At 41.2% G+C, this 24429-nt stretch overlaps 1 protein-coding gene across 1 annotated transcript; it reads left to right on the top strand.

The window, feature by feature from the left end:
* Positions 1-545: 545 nt before the first annotated feature.
* Positions 546-24003, top strand: LOC113066376 (von Willebrand factor A domain-containing protein 5A-like). The gene is made up of 19 exons (XM_026238287.1): positions 546-659; positions 5291-5493; positions 5576-5798; positions 5889-6055; positions 6131-6245; positions 6321-6487; positions 9009-9097; positions 9177-9321; positions 9380-9459; positions 9538-9652; positions 9739-9897; positions 9991-10094; positions 10180-10397; positions 19945-20045; positions 21779-21925; positions 22219-22243; positions 23191-23330; positions 23419-23542; positions 23652-24003. Exons 1-19 carry the CDS (start codon positions 620-622, stop codon positions 23729-23731), a joined length of 2442 nt encoding a protein of 813 aa, XP_026094072.1. The 5' UTR covers positions 546-619; the 3' UTR covers positions 23732-24003.
* The last annotated feature ends 426 nt before the right edge of the window (positions 24004-24429 follow it).

Below are 24429 nucleotides of genomic sequence, written 5' to 3'. Positions count from 1 at the left end.
TTCTGTTCTTTCTCTTTTAAATGTATTTTTGGATGGCTTTGCTATGTGGAAATGTGCTATATAAATAAAATGTACTTTATGTATTGTAAATGATTACCTGCACATTATTCCAATATATATTTATTCCTATAGATGTGCTGTTTTGGCATTTTGTGTTGTCTCGGTAGTTTGGATGCAGTAGTTTGGATCTTCATGCAAAGAACGTTTTTGCATGATGCATTTAAAAGTTAATAACAAAGCGTATGTTTATAAAAGTGCATATATCAGTAACATATCTAATGCAGTGATATATAAATAATTTTTGGGCAGCTGTATGACAAAGCAAAATCTCTGGTCAGCATGTCATTATCATGAAATAGTAATTAAAGGGATACAATAAAACATTAATACACAAAGAATGATTATCATTAATGGAATAATCAGCCGTGGAAGACGCATAGAAAATTGGTTTGGCTCAAAAATCTGATGGTACTCGCTCCTGACCTTAATATTCATGAGCCAAACCTGCGCCTAATTTAAATATCGTGACGTGTCAGCAGAGTAGTTTCTCTGTTTGATTTTCACTTTCATTCACTTTTGAAGTAGGTCTTCGAGTGATTTCCTCTAACGGAGCGTGAGAATGGAGAACTACGGTCTTCTCTCTCAGAATAATGTACCAGGTATGAATTCACCGGTTTATTTGGACTATTAACTACATTAAAACTTTCTTCATGATGTGTAAGAGCTGTGGTGTTATTACAGACGCGGGGGCTTTATCTACAGTATTAATGTAATTACTGTGGATATCATAATAGTTAATCAACGTGCTTTACATTTAAATAATCACAACAACAAAAACACTTAGCCTAGTTAATACTATTTAAAAATTAAACAAGTAAAGATGACGATACTTAATCGGTGCTCATTCAGTAAATGCGCGGCTGCACTGATGTGTTTTGAATCTGGATTTATATGCAGAGCAAACACAGACCGTTAGTTTTTGGGGAACTAAATAGTAACGTTAGGGGAACGTTCTTTTTATTGTTTTATTGTTCAGTTTTTTTTGTAACCATAAAATAACGTTCCCAACAACCTAAAAGTAACTAATACAGAACGTTCTCTAATGGTTATTCTCAGTGTATTTTTTATAACCCTGTAACTTTCCAATGATAATAATAATAATAATAATAATAATAATATTAATATACTAAAGTATTTTTTATTATTACTATTATATTATTACTACTGGTATTACTATATTATATTGTTACTATTACACACACACACACACACACATATATACACACACCTACATGCGTGTGTGTGTGTGCGTGAATTAATGTCATATTTTATAAACCATACATTGTGTTGAAATGATATTTATTTGGTGCAGAAGAAATTTAAAATCTGGGTAACGTTATCCCGTATGGACAGATTTATGAGAAGTTGATTAGCTCAGATTATTTTTATTACTTAAACAATAGATAAAACAGGATATGGTTTTTATAAAACTTATTAGGCATCCATATAGATAATTTCCATGCCCCATACTGATGTTACACTGGGTCGTGTGTGTGTGCTGGATTACTGACGTTAAACGAAACGAAATAACGTTTTACAAACCAGAAACTAACGTTCTATTTCCAAAAATAAAACTTTCCTGTCTAACCAAAAGCTAGCTTTAAAAAAGAACGTTCTGGGAACCAAGATTTGTTAGTAGGGTGGCTACTGTCTTGTTATGTGACAGTCTGCGATAGTAAATCACACGATAGAAAAGGTAAAAAAAAAAAAAAAAAAACACCACAAAGAAAGATATTTTAGGTTTCCCTTTTGGATGAAAGACTTTTGACACTATGTAGTGGTAACCAAGAAGCATGATGGCTTGTGCTGCAAAGATGATACTTAAAAACATCACTTTGCTAACTTCTATCCATTTATGTGATTTTGCTCTTGACATTTTCATAAAGGTAAGAGATTTTTAAAATGTGTTTGTTTTATTTTTTTCTTCGCTAACTTTATATCCATATTTTGTTTTTGGATTATCAATGCTAGTAAACAACAGACAACCAGGGAGTGATGGAGAAGTGACAGATCATTTACCATGACATGATATGCAGTCATCTTGTGCATGGGTGTAAATATTTATTTGAAATACAAAGTTATTTTACTTCACTACTGAAATTGAATATTGATTTGGGAGTTTGTACTTTACTCAACTGAATACTTCAACTAAAATACATTTCTAATGACAATTGTTTGTTTTTTTTACTTCTTACACTTTTGAAAAGTACTACAGTACATTTTCATTTCATATAGGTGTGACTACACAGTAAGTCAGCTAATACGCTGACCCACCAGCCTGGAGGAGACACAAACTGAATTTAACTTATATTTGCGCAGAAGAAAACAGACTGCTGTGGTGTAAACTCGAGGTTTAGGATGTCTGATAGTTTTTTGGTGACAATTATCATAAAGTACTACACAGGTATGCCGAACCTTTAGTGCCAGGGTTCTCAACTCTGGCCCTAGAGGTCCACTTTTCTGCAGAGCTGAGCTTCAACTCTAATAAAATACACCTGAACAGTCAAATCAAGGTCTTCAGGATTACTAAAAAGTTATGGTCTTTTTTTAGTTTGATTGAGGTTGAGGCTAAATTCTGTAGGAAATTGACTTTGAGGGCCAGAATTGAGAACTCCTGCCATTAAGGTTTTTATGCCTTCATGCTGCTTCTCATATCAGACCTAATATAAGACCTTTAAAATAATTCTGTTAACCTTATGCATCTCAGATTAGATCCACCTGCACAACCACAACTTTGACAGGCACAATATTATGCTTCACTAGTTTGTGGAGTCCTTCGGATGCATTGTAGCAGTGATCGACTGTTTAGACATTTTCACAGAGAAATTAGTGTAAGTGTGTGCCCAACTGTTTCATGTTTACAAGCATCATGGCACTATACATTATATTAGACAGATCAGTTAACACTTCTAAGAATACTCATTAAAATGGTAATCAGAAATGTTTGGCACAATCATAGAATCTTCAACTTAAGAAAACAATACAGGTGCTGGTCACATATTTAGAATATCATCAAAAAGTTGTCAAGTAAGGAAAATCCCAAATTCAGTATCTCGGGAAATTAGAATTTTGTGAAAAGGTTCAATATTGAAGACACCTGGTGTCACACTCTAATCAGTTAATTAAGTCATAACACCTGCAAAGCCTTTAAATGGTCTCTCAGTCTAGTTCTGTAGGCTACACAATCATGGGGAAGACTGCTGACTTGTCTAAAAGACGACCATTGACACCTTGCACAAGGAAGACACGACAAAAAAGGTCATTGCAAAAGAGGCTGGCTGTTCACAGAGCTAGAAGGGTAGAAGAAAAGTGTACAAGCAATAGGGATAACCGCACCCTGGAGAGGAATGTGGAACAAAACCCATTCAAAAATGTGGGGGAAATTCACTAAGAGTGGACTGCAGCTGGAGTCAGTGCTTCAAGAACCACTACACACAGACGTATGCAAGACATGGGTTTCAGCTGTCGCATTCCTGGTGTCAAGACACTCTTGAACAACAGACAGCGTCAGAAGTGTCTCACTTCAAAAAGGACTGGACTGCTGCTGAGTTGTCCAAAGTTATGTTCTCTGATGAAAGTAAATTTTGCATTTCCTTTGGAAATCAGGGTCCCAGAGTCTTCAGAAAGAGAGGAGAGGCACACAATCCATGTTGCTTGAGGTCCAGTGTAAAGTTTCCACAATCAGTGATGGTTTGGGGTGCCATGTCATCTGCTGGTGTTGGTCCACTGTGTTTTCTGAGGTCCAAGGTCAACACAGCCATATACCAGGAAGTTTTAGAGCACTTCATGCTTCCTGCTGCTGACCAACTTTATGGAGATGCAGATTTCATTTTCCAACAGAACTTGGCACCTGCACACAGTGCCAAAACTACCAGTTCCTGTAAATGATATCATAAGTAAATGATATCATTTTTTGTACCGTAAACAAAATAGTATTATTTAAGTAATAGGTTGGAGGCAGCAACACATCAGTGACGTCACACATAATAAACACACGTGACTGACAAAGACCGATAGCTCCTCTTGCTTTGAGTGAACCATTGGTATTTCTAACTGACTTGATCCTAATGATTTGAGTGGTCTGTGTATTCAATGAGCATATCTGCAATGTTTTTTGAGGTCCTAGCCCATTCAGTGATTTATAAATTAGTAATTACTTTAAAATCAATCTTAAATCTAACTGGAAGCCAGTGTAAGAACCTCTGAATTCTGGCGTGATATGCACAGATTTTCAGATTCTAGTCTGAATCTTGGCAGCACTGTTCTGGATGAGCTGCAGCTGTCTAATGTTGTTTATGAGAAAGCTGGTCAGGATTCCATTACAATAGTCCACCCTGCTGGTGATCAAGGCATGAATGAGTTTCTCCCAAGTCTTGACTGGAGACAAAACATCTTGATTGCAAATTTGATTTATAGATTTTTTTGACATGACTGCTGAAACTAAGGTCTGACTCAATAATCACATAATTTTTCTTGAATTGATTCTTATTTGTTTGGCCCATAGAATCAAGGCATGCATTCACGTTGAACTTCATCTTTGTTTCCAAATGCAATGTCTTCAGTCAGGCAGAGGGAGTCAGTGGGCCTTTAGTCAGTAGGCGATAAAATTGGGTATCATATGCATAGCTGTGATAGATGATAGACAATTTGGTTCTTTCTCATTATTTGATTTAGTGGAAGCATATACAGGTTAAACAAGAGCGGTGCAAGAATTGAGCCTTGTGGGACTCCACATGTTATGGACGTCCACTTAGACTTATGCTCTCCTAGACTCACATAATAACCCCTCCCTTCTAAGTATGACCTGAACCATTTGAGAACCATCCCAAAAAGCCCGACCCTGTTTTCCAGTCTCTCTAGTAGCATGTTATGATCGACAGCGCAAACAGTTTAAGTGACTTTTTATAAGGTTTGAGCAGAAGCACTACTTTCTAGCTGTGCCTAGTTCCACATTGAAAACATAAAGGTGTGGCTCTGGTGTTTCCGGTGGCTGAAATATGTTGTCCTGTCTCAAGAAGTGTATTTTTTATACATGTCATAGGAAGCAAGTTGTCCCATGTTACATTCTTATTTGTTCACAATTTTTTAATGATATATCTATGCGTTCATGTTATTAATGTCTAATAAAATATTTTTTAATCAGAGCTGTATGAGATATATTTGTGATGTTTTCTTCTGATTTTGTGATGATGTTCTTCTGTATTTGTTGTGTTGTTGTTGTGTGACTCAGTGCCTCTGAAGAGCATCTCAGTGCAGGTTCGGGTTCAGGATCATGTAGCCACAGTCTCCTCCACTCTGCAGTATGTGAATGAGGAAGAGCGCCCCCTGGAGGCCTTGTTCGTCTTCCCTCTTCCTGCTGATGCTGCTGTCTGCCACTTCAGTGCCAAGATCGGAGAGCAGGAGATTGTGGCAGAGGTGCAGGACAGAGAAAGCGTGAGTCCAAATAGAAATCTGCAGGACATTGATTTGTATATTCATACTACATGTCACCTTTTAATTAAACCGTATCTTGCAGGCGAGGGATCAGTATGATGATGCTGTGAGTTCGGGTCAGCAGGCGTTTCTGTTGGAAGAGAGCGCAGAGAGTCCTGATGTGTTCAGACTGAGTGTCGGGTGTCTGTCGGCGGGTCAGAACGCTGCTGTCACCATCATCTACATCACTGAGCTCGCTGTGCAGGCCGACCACTCGCTGCGCTTCTGTCTGCCGGCTGTACTCAACCCTCGATACACACCAGCAGGTACTGCAGCAGCTCTGACACACACTTTATTAGAGGAGAGAAGCTGATTCTAACACACTCTGTGTGTGTGTGTGTGTGTGTGTGTGTCAGGTTCAGGTGCTGGTATCGTCTCAGAGATTTCATCAGGATGTGGAGCTGTTCCCTACACGCTGACTCTCAGTGTCCATGTGAGCTCTCCAAAGCCCATCTCCAAACTAGAGTCCAACTGCTCTCTGGATTCTCTAGTGTTCCTGCAGTCTGATCACACTCAGGCCACGGTACCGTGTGTCTTCATGTGTTTATCTGGATGTGTGAGCAGAGCAGTTTGGAGCATGTGTTGTTTATGTGTGCAGGTGAATCTGAGTCCTGGTCACATGTTTGATAAGGACTTTGAGCTGTTTGTGTTCTATCAGGATACCCATCAGCCCTCTGCTATAGTGGAGACAGGAGTGACCACTGCCCTGCCAGGTACGACCTGCAGCTCACTGGCATTATGGGATTGAGTGACCAAGCTGTCACTGACTCTTTATTTCTTTATTTCAGGCTCTCTGATGAGAGACCCAGTGGTCATGATAAGTTTGTACCCAGAGTTCCCAGAGGACGTAAAGAAATCTCAAGGGGAGTTTGTTTTTATGATTGACAGATCAGGCAGTATGGGCAGCATGATGAATAATGGGAAAGGAGCAAAGATGCGCATTGAAAGTGCAAAAGTAAGATCATCACTTACAGGATGTTTTCATGTCCAAATAAAGATTTATAATGGGTGTTGAGTTTGTTTTGGGATTTTATTAAATTGTGAAAAAATTACCAATGACTTGTGTACAGTAAGATTTTGGTACATAAACTTATTACTCTAGTCTTAAGAACTTAGTCATGTTTTTGTTGTCTTCAATATTCACAATTACATTTTAACGTCAGTTGCAAAAAGGTAGATTTGTCTAATTTGAATCAGAAATATAAGACTGATTACCCCTTCACAGAATTAACATAGTGACATAGTGTTTATGTTGCTGGGCCCAGAAATGTGTGTTAAAGGGGGGGGGGGGGGGGGTGTTGCTATTTCATGCATACTGAGTTTTTTACACTGTTAAAGAGTTGGATTCCCATGCTAAACATGGACAAAGTTTAAAAAATTATTTTGTACGTTTGAAGGAGTATTTTTGTTCCCTAAATACTCCTTCCGGTTTGTCACAAGTTTTGGAAAGTTTTTTTTGAGTATGGGTCTGTGTGACGTTAGATGGAGCGGAATTTCCTTATATGGGTCCTAAGGGCACTTCTGATGGAAGAGCGCGCGCTCCCGTATAGCAGAGCAGAGCAGAGCAGAGACATTCACTGATCAGAGCGAGAGTGTCGCGAAAAGTCACAAACGAAGTGTGTTTTTGGTTGCCAGGGCAAGACAACCCTGCACAGATTACAAAAAAAAAAACAGCATTAAGGGACCAGTGGATGGAGTTTATTTTTACAGAGCATCAACGGAGTAGGGCTTGGGCGTCGTGATGTCATTACTTGGCGTGGCCACCAAGTTGACAGCCTCATTTACTCCTACTCGGGCTACTGCGCAGTGTTTAGACATACTTCTCTCATCCATGTGTCTTAATTTGATTAATTAAAAATCTATTTCAACCATTGTAAACCATTTCTGTAGTGTGGGGTGTAAATTCGCAACATATAATCGCCATGGGGAAAATAAAATGAGAATGAATTAACTTTACACCGCTTTCCTGCTTGGAGGCGCGACGGAGACCATAACACCTGAATATTAATTTATTTAGCTTAAGTCAACATTGAAAATAAGGGAAATTTCTTGGGTTACTCACCCAAAATACAGTAAATTTCAACATTCATCTTTTTGTTGCTATCCCTCTGCTGACATAAAAAATTCGAACTACAAAACTGCTGCATTAACTAACGTTAAGCGATTTGTGAAGCTAGGTCTAACGTGACTTTAGTTACAGATTGGCGTGAAATCGTGCTCTCTCACAACAACCACGCTATCTTAAAAAGCACAACATCACGCTAAGGTTGCTTTCAAGTAAGCAAAACGATGGTTTGAAAACAGCTGTTTCGCTGGAAGGGCAAGGAGTAGCAACGGGACAACAACACAGAGACTTGACAGGTCCGATTGAACAGCTAACGGGATTTTTTACAGGAAAATACCCATCCATTTGTGAACTGTACGTGAGACTTCAATGACTTGTAGCTTCGGAACTATTCTGAAGTGTAGGCGCTCACAAAACAAACAAGGTAGCCGATGATATCTATTATGCAAAAGTGCGGCAGCAAGTCTCAGTCGGTACTCCACTATTTGTTGGGAATTTCATATGGATCCAAACCGTTAATAGTGCCGATTTTGTCCACATACCGGTCCCTGGCATCCATATTTAGCGTATCCCTATAAATCCCACAACCTTTTCACGATTTTACCATCTTTTTCTCTTTCTCCTAACTCTGCTTCTTCTCGTTCGATTTGATGTACCTTCATCATTTGATTTACATTTGCGAGGCTGCCAGCAGGACCGCCACGTCCCAGAATGCAACGCGGCGCCCAAGCCCTGTTGTGCAAGTGTTTTTGTTTGTTCCCTGCATTTCGAAGATGCTTGTTTTACAAACAAGGCCCAGTTTGACGACGGATTTGCGTATTGTTTATTTCTTAAGGATGATGCAATCCCAATGAAAAAGGGTCACGATTGTGTGTTGGAACCGCAGGCGGTGAGTAAAACTGCTTACAATATCTCTGCCTCCTTGTTAGTTCGTCCGCCTCCCATGCCGGAGACCCGGGGCTCGAGCCCCGCTCGGAGCGAGTCGTTGCTGCTGCTGCTCTCGTTCAGTTTCAGCCTCGGGATCTGATTCTGGATCATAAATAAACGGCTGAATCTGACTGTTAGCCATGGTTTGTTTTGGATGATGGTTTTTTATCCTCACGGTAATGTCACAGCTTCCAAACGCTCTCAACGCAAAAGCCTACTGGCGCTCGGGATTCTTTAGCTCCGCCCACACGTCACGCCTCCAGCCAGTCGTGTTTTTCCGGGAAAAATCGGTACAGACTATCTTTCTCTTATGAATATAATAAAACTAACGACTTTTTGGAGTTATGAAGGATGCAGTACTACTCTATAGGTACTCAAGATTAACAGGATATTGAGTGAAAACGAGCATTTCACCCCCCCCCCCCCTTTAAGAAAGTCCAAAGAGTTCTGTTGAGTTTAAATATCTGTCCATGTCTCTCTTTAGGACACTCTGCTGTTACTGTTGAAGAGTCTTCCCATGGGATGCTACTTCAATATCTATGGATTTGGCTCTCATTTTGAGTCCTTCTTCCCGTTAGTATCTATCATTGACAGATATATAGTTTTGAAATGTGTCAGTGGAGGTGAAATGTGTTTCTGTGTATCTTTGCAGAAAGAGTGTCGTGTATAAACAGAAAACTATGGATCAGGCTCTGAAGAGAGTGAAGGAAATGAAATCAGACATGGGCGGCACAGAGATTTTACCGCCTTTAAAACACATCTACAGTCAGCGCTGTCACTCCAAACACCCCAGACAGGTACAACACGTCTGCTTACACCTGAACAATGCACTCTAATGATGTTTTCTCTCTTCAGCTCTTCGTCTTCACTGATGGAGAGGTGGGAAACACTAAAAAGGTGCTGGACCTGGTGAAAAGTCACGCTCACTCTCACAGGTAAATCACTGCTGTTTTTGATCTGTGCATCATTCATATCTTCATCACTAACAGTAACAGAGCTGATCGTGTCTTCAGGTGTTTCTCGTTCGGGATTGGTGAGGGTGCGAGTGCCGCCCTCATCACAGGAATGGACAGAGAGGGATCTGGTCACGCTCAGTTCATCACAGACACAGACCGCATGCAGCCCAAAGTAAAGCTCTTCACTGGATTTCACAGACACAGATGTTTCCTGGTCAAATGTCTCAATGGTTTCTCTTTCTCTTCAAACTCTATCAGGTGATGCAGTCGCTCAGGTTTGCTCTGCAACCCGCTGTGGTTAATATCTCTGTGGATTGGACCCTTCCAGATGGTCTTACTGTTGAAACACTGTCTCCTCCCATCAATGTGCTCTTCCAGGGTCAAAGGACACTCATTTATGCCCAACTGAAAGGAGAGGTGAGATGGTTTAACGTTGCTTTAATGTTATTAGAGACACGTGTCTCTCATTTGTTTATATTATAAAAAATCTGTCTTTTCTCTCTCTTACAGAGTTCAGGAGGCTCCGAGGGAACAGTGACCGTCAAATACAGTCTTAAAGATCAACCAGTAACAAACCAGCTCCACTTCTGCCTCAAACCCACTGAGGAAACTGGGTAACACACATAGAAACATCCTGAATTGGAGTGACACAGAGTGTTTTCTTTTCTAATCCAACACATTTGCTCCATGTTTTTGCAGGCTGTCCATCCACCGGCTGGTGGCTCGGACCCTGATCCGTTCTCTGGAGCAGGAGGAGAGGTCAGGTGTTGCAGATGTTGAGGGCATCAGGAGCAGGATGGTGGAGCTCAGTGTTCAGGCAGGAGTGAGCAGTGTTCATACAGCCTTCATTGCTGTTAATAAAGACAGCAGACAGACTGTGAAAGGACCCCTGCAGCAGAGAAGAGTGCAGACACGCGGTTAGTGCAACGATTGTGAATGTAGCAAGGTTCAACACAGTCTTAATAGGAAGGAAGAAGGCAGGGGTCGGCTTGTTGCTGGGACGCTCGTTTATTTAATAATAACAAACAAATCACGATGCCCTCTGGGCGTAGACAGCAAACGATTGCTCAAACACGGTCAATAACTTCAATAACTTCAAAAACACTGTTGTAGCTTTCCCAGTGCAGAACGAGGTCCCAGCTTGTCTCTCTCTCCTTCTCTCTGCGGTGACTCGGCTTATATCCGGTCTCTCCACGCCAATTACTGCAATCAAACACACGTGTTCGTTATTTGCACTTGACCTACTTACGCCTCGCTCTGCTCCCCCCGTCTCTCTCCCTTTGCAGATTCCACTAAACCACGCCCCCCCTCGCCACATACCCCCACCGCCCGACTCGTGATCCACAGGCCGGGTGTACAGATGGCTGTGGCTGACTTCCTCTCCCGGCCTGTGGATCACCTGAAATTTAAAAGGCTGTAAAGCGAGATACCACCGGGTGATCCGCGCTTTGGTATCTTTCATGTGGTGGATTCACTGCAGGGGAGCGTGGTCCGAACAGAGGGTGAACTCCCGCCCCAGGAGGTAATAACGGAGGGTAAGAACAGCCCATCTGATCGCCAGACATTCTTTTTCTATGGTGCTGTACATCGTGTCTCTCTTAGAGAGCTTCCGACTGATGTACAGCACCGGCCATTCTTCCCCCTCCACCTTCTGGGACAGGACTGCGCCCAACCCTCTGTTCGACGCGTCTGTCTGCAAGATAAAGGGGAGAGAAAAGTTAGGTGCATTCAGGAGCAGTCCACCACACAGAGCAGCCTTTAACTGGGTGAAAGCCTGCTGGCACTGCTCCGTCCACTGGACTGTATCTGGTGCCTCCTTTTTAGTTAAATCAGTCAGCGGGCTAGCAGTATCCGAAAAATTAGGTACAAACCTTCTATAATACCCTGCCAGCCCCAGGAACTGTCTAACCTCCTTTTTGGTCTTAGGCCTTGGACACGTTGCAACTGCTGCCGTCTTATCAATTTGGGGACGCACCTGTCCATGACCCAAGTGGAAACCCAGATATCTTACTTCCACCGGCCCAATTGCACACTTCCTCAGATTAGCCGTGAGCCCAGCCCTCCTCAGCGTCTTCAGGACCGCTCGCAAATGCTGCATATGTCGCTGCCAATCCCCACTGTAGATGATGATGTCATCCAGGTAGGCGGCGGCATATGCAGCATGCGGACGGAGAATTTTGTCCATGAGATGCTGAAAAGTGGCTGGAGCCCCGAATAGCCGAACGGAAGAGTAACAAATTGGTGTAAACCGAACGGCGTGGTGAAAGCTGTTTTTTCTTTGGTCATGGGAGACAAGGGGATCTGCCAATAACCCTTAGTTAAGTCCAGCGTCGAGTAAAAGCGAGCAGTGCCTAGTCGATCAAGCAATTCGTCCACCCTGGGCATTGGATATGCGTCAAATTTTGACACAGCATTCACCTTCCTATAATCCACACAGAACCGCACGGAGCCGTCTGTTTTAGGTACTAAGACTATCGGGCTCGCCCAGTCACTGTTGGACTCTTCTATTACTCCCATCTCTAGCATTGCCTCTAACTCCCCTTGAACCACCTTTTTTTATGTTCAGGTAATCTATACGGCCGGCTGCAAACTACCATGCCCGGCTCGGTCTCAACATGGTGCTGAATGAGATCCGTTCGACCAGGTAGGGGCGAGAACACATCAGCAAAGGCTGCTTGGATGGACTTGATATCAGTGAGCTGCGAGGGCGAGAGGTGGTCTCCTCCAGGGGCCAGAGCGAGAGATTGGGATTTTGAACTCACTTCTGGACCGAGATCCTCGTCCCCACCCACTACCGTCGCCAGCAACACTGATTCCGCCTCAGACCATTTTTTAACAGGTTGAGGTGGTATATTTGATGTGCCCCGCCCCTATCCGTTCGAGCTACCTCATAGTTAAGATCCCCAACCCGCCGTGTGACCTCAAAGGGTCCTTGCCACTTCGCGAGTAACTTTGAACTAGAGGTAGGGAGTAATACAAGCACTTTATCTCCCGGTGCAAATTGACGTAGCCTAGCCCCCCTGTTGTACAACCGACTCTGTTTGTCTTGAGCCTGCAACAAATTCTCCATGGATAGCCGCCCCAACGTGTGGAGTTTTGTTCTCAAGTCCATGACATATTGAATTTCGTTTTTACTAGTAGAAGGTCCGTCCTCCCAAGTTTCCTTAAGGACGTCGAGGACCCCGAGGGCCTGGCGCCCATAAAGAAGCTCGAAGGGGGAAAACCCCGTGGAGGCATGCGGGACCTCCCGTACAGCGAACAAGAGGGGTTCTAGCCACCTATCCCAATTTTTGCCGTCTTCCTGAACGAACTTCCGAATCATGGATTTTAACGTGCGATTAAATCGTTCGACCAGCCCGTCTGTTTGTGGTGATAGACGCTTGTTCGAATCGATCTAATGCCCAATAATTCATAAAGCTCGCGAATAGTACGTGACATAAACGCCGTGCCCTGATCGGTGAGGATCTCCTTTGGGATCCCCACCTGGGAGATTAATTGAAACAGTGCACTCGCCACACTCTTAGCGGAAATAGAGCGGAGAGGCACTGCCTCAGGATATAGCGTTGCATAGTCCACCAGAACTAATGCAAAGCGGTGTCCTCGTGCTGACCGCTCTAATGGCCCGATGAGGTCCATGCCAATTCGTTCGAAGGGGACCTGCATTAATGGAAGGGGGCACAATGGTGCTTTTGGGGTGGCCGGTGGAGTCACCAACTGACATTCACGACAAGCCGCGCACCACCTGCGCACATTCTCGTGAATGCCCAGCCAGAAGAAGCGGGCCATGAGACGGTTTAGTGTAGCCGCTTGCCCTAAATGCCCGGCCATTGGATTACAATGAGCCGCCTGGAAAAGCATTTCCCGACGGCTTCTAGGTATCAACAACTGGGTTGTATCTTGCTTTGTCTGGGCGTCTTGGGTCACCCGATAGAACCTATCTTTTAAAATTGAAAAATAAGGATAAGAGAGCGGTTGGTCAGGGAGGAGAAGCTGCCCGTCGATCGAACGAACCTGGTCAAAGGCATTCTTCAGCGTCTCATCTCGGGACTGTTCCAGGGGAAAATCATCGCGCTCCGGGAGGATGTTCCGCTCGGGAGCACTCGGTTCCCCTGCAACAGGTTCCGGCGGTTCCGGTTCAGCCTCTCCCACCTGCGCAACCGCTACTCCATCCCTCCCTTGTTTCCCCCAAGAGCCATCCGAACACAAATACCCCAATAATTTATGAAACGCGGGCCAATTCGTACCCAAAATTATCGGATGCCTGAGGTGCGGATTAACGGCCACCTCTATTCTATGTTTTTCTCCCCTAAATTTAATATCCACAGGCAAAATAGGGTAATTCACCACTTCCCCGAACCCTAACCATGCGGCTACTATCCAATGCCCTCGGATGAATCAGGCTTTGATGGATGGAGGATTGGTTACATCCTGAATCCACCAAAGCCTGATATGTACCCCCCCCCCTGATACTCACTGGTATTTGGTATAAGCCAGCTTGATCGAGGGCAGCCTTTGGCGCGTCAGGGACCCGGATCAACGTCCCCACTTCCATCAACGGACATCTATCAATAAAATGCCCTGGGTCCCCGCAACGCCAACAGGCCGGCCCAGACTTTACCGCCACCCTGGCGGCAGGAAGTAGGTCAAGCGATTGGCGAGGAGAGAGCGGAGAGGCCGAGGCCTGGGGAACGGATCCCGTGGGCGAAGTCCCACCCCTGGGAGGAGCCCTGGGGTCTGCTGCTGGTTCAGCCCCGTAACTCGTCCTCCACCTCGGGGCTAGCTTTGGCGGAAGCCCCCACGGGACCTGGGGAGAGGAACAGATTTAGGGAGAGAGAGGGGAGGGGAGGAGAGGGAAGGAGAGAGAGAAGCAGATGGTAAGGGGTCGCCGACCCCTGAACACGCCACCATTTGGTCTTCCGCCAGCTGGATGGCCTGGTTCAGCGACGTCGGGCGGTGGCACTGGACCCCCTGCGCTGTCTTCCTTGGCAGCTTGGCCAAGAACTGCTCCAGTACCACACGATCGATCACGTCCTCGACATCGCTACTGTTGCTCCGGGGTCCGACCGACCCGCTGGAGGATGGCACGCTTGAGGTCCTGGTAGGCCAGTAGGTTTTGGACTGGCAACTGGTGAGTGGCTACCTGCGCTTCTCCGGACAGCAGGGGAATGAGCCGCAGGGGCCAGTCCGCAGGGGGCCACCCTCGAGCCTCTGCTGATTTTTCGAACAGGTCCAGGAAGGCCTCCGGATCATCCCGAGGCCCCATCTTGTTGAGCGGCAGAGGAGATGTCTGGTCTTTAAACGAAGTGGTGGTCCGGACCTCCCGGTCTACCCAGCTCCGGAATAGCTTGCGGTCTTCATGCTGGGACCGGAGGAGCGCCTCAAAGTGTTTGTCCTGCTCCTCCTTGATCGCCAGCATGTGTTGGTGTTGTTCCTGATGAAGACCGGCGAGCGACTGGATGATGTCCGCAAATGGCGTACCTGACGGAGATTGCATGGCGGCGATGCTCTTCTTCCTTCCCGGGTTCCGGCACCACTGTAGCAAGGTTCAACACAGTCTTAATAGGAAGGAAGAAGGCAGGGGTCGGCTTGTTGCTGGGACGCTCGTTTATTTAATAATAACAAACAAATCACGATGCCCTCTGGGCGTAGACAGCAAACGATTGCTCAAACACGGTCAATAACTTCAAAAACACTGTTGTAGCTTTCCCTAGTGCAGAACGAGGTCCCAGCGTGTCTCTCTCTCCTTCTCTCTGCGGTGACTCGGCTTATATCCGGTCTCTCCACGGCAATTACTGCAATCAAACACACGTGTTCGTTATTTGCACTTGACCTACTTACGCCTCGCTCTGCTCCCCCCGTCTCTCTCCCGTTGCAGATTCCGCTAAACCACGCCCCCCTCGCCACAGTGAACTTGTGAGAATATCTGTCTTTTTTAATTACCATTAAAAGAATTATGTTCTTGTTGCATACATTTGATATTTTTCAAATTTTGGTTTCTCTGCCTGCAGGTTCAAAAACTGCTCAACCCCTGGCGTCTAGAGATCTGCCTAATTTACCAAAGGGTAAATGCACTTATGTGTAAAATTCATTTTGTCAAAGACAGAAATATTAAATGTTTAAATAAATGATTGTTGTTTTCATTGCTTCTTACAAAACTGTTGAATTGAAACAAGCCACAAACCAGAGCACTAAACAGAGGACACTAAATGAGTCCCTGTCAGCTAACAGCTAACAGTTTGTGAAAATATATATTTTTTACAGGGAATATAAGACAAGACAGGTCTCATGGTAAGATAAATCATATTGACTACTCTTCTCTTACATGATTTTATTTTTTGTTTTTTTGTTTTTGTAATGTGGGTTTACGTGTGTGTGTGTAAAATCTCACTATATGGATTTTAAAAAAGCAAAAATGGAAGAGTTTAGGATTGGATCGTTACTGCAGTAATTAAAGGGATAGTTAACCCAAAAATTTAAATGTGATGTTTATCTACTGACCCCCAGGGCATCCAAGATGTAGGTGACTTTGTTTCTTCAGTAGACCACAAACTGATATTTTTGAGAGTCAAAAAACATACACAAACAAAACCAAATTAAACTCTACGGCTCATTCATTGATGTGTAAAGACACAAAACGATCGGTTTGTGCAAGAAACTGAACAGTATTTATATATATATATATTTTTTTTTTTACTTCTGATTCACGCAATGTCTGAACTGTCAGAACTGTCCTGAGTGTGTTCTCAACAGCCGGCGCATGACTATCTTCTTGCTTTACGGCAGATTACAGACTAATAAGTGCATTACTGCCACCTATCTCTCAAATGGACCATTGACAATGGTCCATTTGAGACAATTTTCGGACCCATTCACTTCCATTATATGACTGACAGACTACAATGGTTTGAATTAAAAATCTGTATTTGTGTTCTACTGTAGAAAAAAAAGTCACCTACATTTTGGATGCCCTGGTGGTAAGCAAATAAACCACCATTAACATGTTTCTGGCATTTTATAAATTTTGATACAATTCTTTTAACCTTAACTGATGCAATGTGTAGCTTTTTACTTCTCAAACAACCTTGTTGGAAGACATATCTCATGTCCATATTTCAGGATTCACCAGGCTCAATTCATAAAATAGTGGTTCAGGGAGCATTGTACAGTATTTACTGGCCATTACAGAGTCCAGAGCTGTACCCTATTGAGAACTTATAGGATTTAGAACTTTACAGAGTGATTCAACTCTCCCATTGTCAATGCAATATATCTGCCAAAAAATTATGCAACTGTTGTTGGAAGTAAATGCTGTGATGTTGCATGATGTTGTCGAAAAAATGCAATTTAAAGTTGACCCCAGCACATCCCAAAGACTTTTAATAGGGTTAAGGTCAAAACTCTGTGGTGACCAATCCACAAACCACAAATTGAGTCTGGTAAATCTTAATATTGTCATCCTTGAATGTGGACATGAGTGCGGTTTCCAAAATGGTTGTTTGAGAAACAATATGCTACAAAGCTAGACACTACATACAAGAAACATATTCATTTCTGCAATAATGCTTCAATTTTAAAACGCATGCACGCATATATATATTTTATATGATACCTTCAATGATACTTTTAAAAATGAAACTAAACCTGATTGAACCTGACTTTATCGAATCAATCATTCAACCAATTCATTTAAATGCGACAGTCTTCATAAATGGCAAATTGAAGCATGAAGCATTGACTCATCTGATTCATTCAAAAGAGAGAGGGAAACAGTTCTGCTGTGGATTTGTTTGGAACATTTATTTGTGTTTGCAAAAGAGAAACGACTGTCAGAATTTCAAATGCTTTTCTTGTCATTTCACAGTTTAAAACATTAGAGGTGTTGATTTGTGCTTGTTAAAATGTAAATGTCCCTGTTGTAGAGAGGATGTGGTAAATGGATTCTTTTATATATAAACACACATCAGTCAATCCCGGTTCCAGAGCTTTTCTTGTTTGTTAGTTCTGTTGGATGTGTCTGTTCTTGGCTGTTTCTCCAGATCTGAATCTGTTCTGACCTTTGCTTTCATTGCCTGTAGCCCCGCTGTACAAGATAGGTAAATGCACTTTAATGTCATATTTCTGTGAAGTATGAAATGTTTGAAGCAATAATTGTTGTTTACATGTCATATTACAAAACTGGTACATTTAATTATTGTTTTACCATCCTCACCGAACCACAGCATGATTAAGGGGTTGTTCACACATTACAGTACATTTAACTTGGCAAAACATATTAAAACTGTAGCATTTATGGTGTAAGACACTGAAAAACGGTGAGACTCCACACAATAACCAACTTAAAGCAAATAGAGGGTTTCATCTTTTAGGATTATAGCAAATTTGTCTTGGGTCACAAATGTCCAAATCAATCCATCCATATTCCAGAGTTATTTTGTTTGTTAGTTCTATTGGATGTGTCTGTTCATGGCTGCTTCTCCAGATCTAAATCTCTTCTGACTTTTAGGTTCTTTGCCTGTAGCTCGGTCGGTCGATAGATGTTGCCTGTTACTACCAGGTAAATGCACATCAATGTAATAAATTTATAAAGTATGAAGTACGTTTTTTTTTTTTTTTTTAAGTTACAAAATTGGGAGTTGGTATGAAGTTGAACTAGATTTAACTTGGCACAACAAAGCTGCAGCACTCATGGAGTAAGACACGGAAAAACAGTGAGATGCCACACAATAGCCAAAGACACAATTCTAAAAGAAACACAGTGTGACCAGTGTAGATACCAGAATGAAATAATGCAATTAATCAGTTCATTTTAGCTAAAAACATGACTAGTAGTTCATTTGACAAAATAGTAAAAGACACTTCATGCATTAGTGCTTTTGTGTTTGCATGACAGCAAGGATATCAAATGCTTTTCTTGTCATTTTACAGTTTAATTAAGTTGGCTTGGGAAAGCCAACTTACTGAAATCCTATTTAAACTTCTTCTTCTTCTTCTTCTTCTTCTTCTTCTTCTTATTATTTTTTGGACACTAACTCCTCCTAGACCGTTCAAGCTACAAACTCCAAATTCGGGTCCGACCTTCATACTGTTTTGAATTGGTGTGCTATATCTTTTCAGACTGGTTTGAGTTATGGTTTTCTTAAAAATTAATATTAAAAATCATAAAAATCCCATAGACTTTCATTGACAGGATGTTCAGATGACCCAAGCTCCAAATCCCATTAGACTCAATCTATCTATCTATCTATCTATCTATCTATCTATCTATCTATCTATCTATCTATCTATCTATCTATCCTAATAATATGCTAATCATGCTAAAATCATGCTAGCAACATGCTAGTCGCATGATAGTCATGCTAGAAACATGCTAGAAACATACTAATCATACTAGAAACATGCTAGCAACATGTTAGTCTCATGCTAGTCATGCTAGAAACATCCTAGCAAAATACTAATCATGCTAGAAACATGCTAGCAACATGCTAATCATACTAAAATCATGCTAGCAACATGCTAGTCGCATGCTAGTCATGCTCGAAACATGTTAACAACATGTTAATCATGCTTAAATCAAGCTAGCAACATGTTAATCAAACTAGCAACTTGCTAGTCACATGCTAGTCATGCTAGAAACCAGCTAGCAACATGCTAGCAACATGCTAATCATGGTAAAAATCATGCTAGCAACATGCTAGTCGCATGCTAGTCATGTTAGAAACATGCTAGCAACATGTTAATCATGCTAGCAACATGCTAGTCGAATGCTAATCATGCTTGAAAAATGCTAACAACATGTTAGTCGCATGCTAGTCATGCTAGAAACATGCTAACAACATGCTAATCATGCTAGAAACATGCTAGTCGCATGCTAATAATGCTAGAAACATGCTAGCAACATGCTAGTCATGCTAGAAACATGGTAGTGACATGCTAGTCATGCTAACAACATGCTAGTAACTTGCTAATAATGCTAGAAACATGTTAGTCACATGCATTCTTTCTGTCAAACTAATCTATCTATCATTCTTTCTTTTGAACTAATCTATATCATTCTTTCTAACTAATAAATCTGTCATTCTTTCTAACTAATATATCTTTCTTTCAACTAATCTATCAATCTAACTTTAAACTATAAACTTCTAACTTCTTTAAACTTCTTCAAACTTTCTGGTCAGGCTTTCTCAAGCCAACTTAAAGTTTGTCTCAACAAACTTTTTTTTTCTAGTTATTTTAAGTGTTGATTTGACCTCATTACAATGTAAAATATGCAGTTTTTTTTTTTGTTTTGGGTAGGATGTGGTAAGTGTTTCTTTTCAATCTGTGTGGGTTTCTTGTGCCTGCAAGAGTGTGTTTGTGGTATTTGCTAAGACAAATGAATCTCATGCCAAACACGTCGATTTCAGTCATCCCTATTCCAAAGCTTTTCTTTTTGTTAGTTCTGGATGTGTTTGTTTGTTTCTCCAGATCTGAATCTCTTCTTACCTTGGCTTTCTCTTCCTGTAGACACATATGCTCCTCTGACAGACATCTCTAAAGATACTAAGTGTAAGTCACTGGTGGGTGAAGTAAGTGCACCTCAATGTAATATTAGTTATGTGAAAGAGTGCATTTTTATGCATTTCAGTCTGTAACTGTTAATGACTTAAACCAAACCTTTACAGAAAATATGCAAATAAGGACATTAACCCAAGGTACAGGAATGTACAGTGTGAAACAGCAGCTCAATAATACCCAGAATGCATTGTTAACCCTGAGTACATTGAGCAATCCGAAATGTAAACTCAGGATTTCATTTACCCAGGGTTTAGAATGACCCAGAGATAACTATTTTTATTTTTTATTTTTTAGAAATGTTAAAATACATTCAAAATACTGTTATTCCTTGTCACTTCACTGTTTACATTTGGTGTGAGCAGCTCATGTTGATGTGAAATGTTTTTTAGATGTTGAATACGGAGCCTTGTCTGGTAATAGACTCTTCTTTTTTTTGGTTTCGGTTTGTGTTTTTGTATTTCCACTCCACATGCTTTTCTCATCATTTTACAGTTTAATTTGAGGAGTTGATTTGACCTAATTAAGGTGTGAAATGCACAGGTTTTTGTTTTTGTGTGGGGATGTGGTAAGTGGTTCTTTTCAATCTGTCTGGGTTTCATGTTTTTACAGGAATGTGTTGGTGGTATTTTATAAAAATAGAGGTCACAACATCAGTTCAGTAGCATTCACTGGAAATGACTGGGTACTAAATTGCTGAGTGTACCTCTTTTTATGGGTTCATTGACAAAACAAAAAAAACAAAAAAACAATACAAAGGAAATAGCAAAATTGTTTCTGGCCAAAGATGTTAATTTCAATCATTCTTTATTTCAAAGCTTTTCGTGTTTTTTTAGTTTTGTAGGAAGTGTCTGTTCTCTGCAGTTTCTCTGAATCTGTTCTGATCTTAGCTTTCTCTGCTTGTAGGCGCTCTACGGATTAAGTCTAAATCACCGCTGGGTAAGTGCACCTCAATGTAATATTAGCTTCATGAAAGAGTGAAGGATGCAATGTTTGAAGAAATTAATCATTATGTTTTACAAAACTGGTTCATTTAAAGGGTTAGTTCACCCACCAAAATTCATAAAAGTCAATAAAGATGAATTCAATTCCTCATCCACAGCACTAAACAGAGAACACTAAATGATTCCCACTTGACCGTTAACAAGATGTCAACTTAATTTGTTTTAGGGAAACTGCGTCAAGCCCTGTCTCTTAATCATGGTGAGATAAATCATACTGACTACTTTTATCTTTTTTTCTGTGTGTGTGACGGGTTTGCATGTGAAATTTTTTGTGTTTTATGTTAAGGATGCTGTTCAAATTGCACTTTATAGGGTGCAGGATCTAAGAACTGTTATACTTGTAAATGTAGTTTTGTATCTATTGCTTACCTTAAATCAGCGTATTTAGAATATTTACCCCATTACATTAACTTAGTGGGCAATTTTTCAAACGAAAAACCAATCTTTCATGTGAATTCTTAAATTTTATTGATTAAATAATTAAGAATAAGACACAATGGCTGTTTTTTTAACTAATATTTGTTAATGCAAATAAAGTTAGAGGCCAACATCTTATAAGACTGCATGTGAGAAAAGTAGTTTTATTGTTATTGCGGATACATACTGAAAATATACAATTGTTGTTTTGTGTGTGAGACTAAATAATTGTAATTATGTATCTATACATATGGATGTTTGTGCCTGTTAGTTAGTGATGGTGAAGTCCTTATGTGGTCTCTCAAGAAAAAAAGGTCTCCATTTAGAGCTTTTCTTGTTTGCATATTTATTATTTCTGTTTGTTCACTTTAGTTTATTTCCTAACAGATAAATGTGCTGGCGTATTTTCAGCAGATGTAGCAGATTCCCCAATGTTTTTACGCTCAAAGGGCCAGGATTGTTATTCAGTATTGGTAATGACGAGAGAGTGTCAAATCTAACACACACACACACACACACACACACACACACACACACACCCTCTTTCATCAGCTTCATTCAGGGCATCAACACTGTGATGTACAACTTCATTTGGAAATGGTTAAAATTTTTCAAATGGTTTCTCTTTTGCTCTGATCATAGATGTGTTCATGATTTTTCTTCTAAAATATTTATTAATATCTGAAACATTATAAAGAAAATGTTTTTGTTCAGTTTTGCTAAGAGACGTGAATTCTCTTGTTTTCTGTCTTTTCCATTTGCGAAGAATCGAGCGCCCAGAAGAAGAAGAGGTAAGAAAAGTAATCCACAATGCATTTTTGTATAAATAGTGAGAACATTATGGTAGTATGTCAATCCAAACATTGTCCAATGTTGAGGTCAAAACAACCAACCGAGGATAAAGAAAAAAAAACACACAACAATAAAATAAACAAAACATTACCTTACACTACAAATGTAATTAATGTAATTAATTAACAAAGAACAAGGACACTAACCCCATTTATTGCTAATTGTGTTATGTGAAAATATCAGAATTACTGTTGAACAGGTTTTTAAACGACGCATGAACTTCTGTCTCTCTAAATGTGCATTCACCTACAGACCTGTTACTGCAGCTGGTTTCTCCCCAAAAGGCGTCAGGCTGCTTAAAAAAAAGTTTTATACTGAATATATTGTCAGGTATGGGAAAGGGATGAGACAAGGACTCAGTAAGTGTGAGGACTTTATTGAAGTTGGATCCTAGTGACAGGATCCCGACACACTTTAAAAGTCCTTTGGATGCTTTAAGTCATCGTTAGGTAAATGTCCCTCAGTGTTAGTTTTGTGAAGGAGTGAAATATGAAATGTTTGAAGAACTGATTGTTGTTTTCATGTCGTGTTACACAAGATGGTACCAGGTCCGGGTTGGCCACCGGGAGAAATCCCTGACTGATTTGGCCCATAGCTTTTACAGTGTAGCTCCAAACCTAAAAACATGTCTTGAAACAGGCTACAGAAGTGGGGTTTGTATGGGAATTAGATGCTTTTATATGTAGAAACGTTTTATGTGTTTTTCCATGAGTGTGTTTAATAGTAAGGATGGTGCCCCAAATCACACAGACATGTCACGTAATTAATTTGCTTAATATGTAAAAAGGTTGACAACCCTGTTTGTGTGTGTGTGTGTGTGTGAGAGAGATGTTCTTCTCTCTGTTCATTTTACCCTTGTCCTTAATGTGTGTGTATGTGTGTTCAGCTGCACCTGAGCCCCAGAAGGACCTGTTACTGCAGCTGGTTTCTCTCCAAAAGGCGTCCGGCTGCTGGGATCTGGACGCCACACTGGCCGATGTGTTTGGGAAGACGGAGGATGAGCTGACCAATCAGAAGCCAGCACAGGTGAGAGATGTGATGATGTCATAATAAGACAGTGCTGACTGTGTGCAGTGTCCAGTAACTGATGCAGTGGATGATGGTCTGTACACAGGTGGATGGGTCAGTATGGGCCACTCTCCTGGCTCTGATCTGGTTATACGGCTGTAAAATAGAGCAGCAGGTGGAGTGGCAGTTTGTGGCCATGAAGGCAGCGTCATGGATCGGCTCTCAGAAAGGTGAGATCTCCATTCCAGACCACATTCAATCAGTCAGCGTTCATCAAGAGACGTTTGAGCAGATATCTTCAGTTCTGATGATCTGTGTGTGTGCGTCTGTGTGTTTCAGTGGGTGATCTGTCTCAGTGTGTGTGTGCGGGGAATGTCCTGCTCGGATGTCAGGTGACCAAAGAGACTCTGGGAATCTGAAGACGTCTGTGTTTCTACATCCTGATCCCTCAGAAGACAGAAGAAAAGAATCTGTTACATTTACTGTTACTCTGTTACTTGTTTCTTTAACATTTATTCTGTATTATTTGCTCAAATCAACCACAAATTGAAATTCTATGTGACCTGCACTATCATTTGAGTTTTATGTATCAAAGTAAAAATAGCCTCTGTTTCTTTTCTTTTTTTTTTATGTTTCCTTTATATTAATTTAAAGGGAATGCTGTTACTAAAAATATTTTGAATCAACGATTAAAAAAACAAGTAAACAGAACTTCTTTTCTTTGTCTTTCAGTGATTTATTAGAGCTGTTGGTCCTCAATCAAGGACCTTTTGAACAACAGGAATAATTTCTGGATTGTCAAATATGGCTTTTAAAATAAGGAAATTATAACTAGAATGACTGTTTTGAAAAGGACAGAGGAAAAACCCCTTAAATAAAGAACCATCTGTGCAATGCGGAAATTGTATTCAAATGTAACAGCTCAAAACTGTGCTGAGAACTAAAGTTCCAAACGTAACCTAATTAATATTCATGAATCCAACAGGTTTGTATGGCGCACGAAGCAATTAATATTCATTAGGCACGACTTTATACGGTCTGCTATTAGCTTTCTTACTGACAGGCTACTGCAACGGAGCAACTTCGTGAAATCGTCTCACCTTTCCCATGAACATTT

This window comes from Carassius auratus, chromosome 50, assembly GCF_003368295.1.
Source record: "Carassius auratus strain Wakin chromosome 50, ASM336829v1, whole genome shotgun sequence".
In the NCBI taxonomy this organism is placed as follows: Eukaryota; Metazoa; Chordata; class Actinopteri; order Cypriniformes; family Cyprinidae; genus Carassius; species Carassius auratus.
This window is presented reverse-complemented; position numbering and strand designations above follow the sequence as displayed.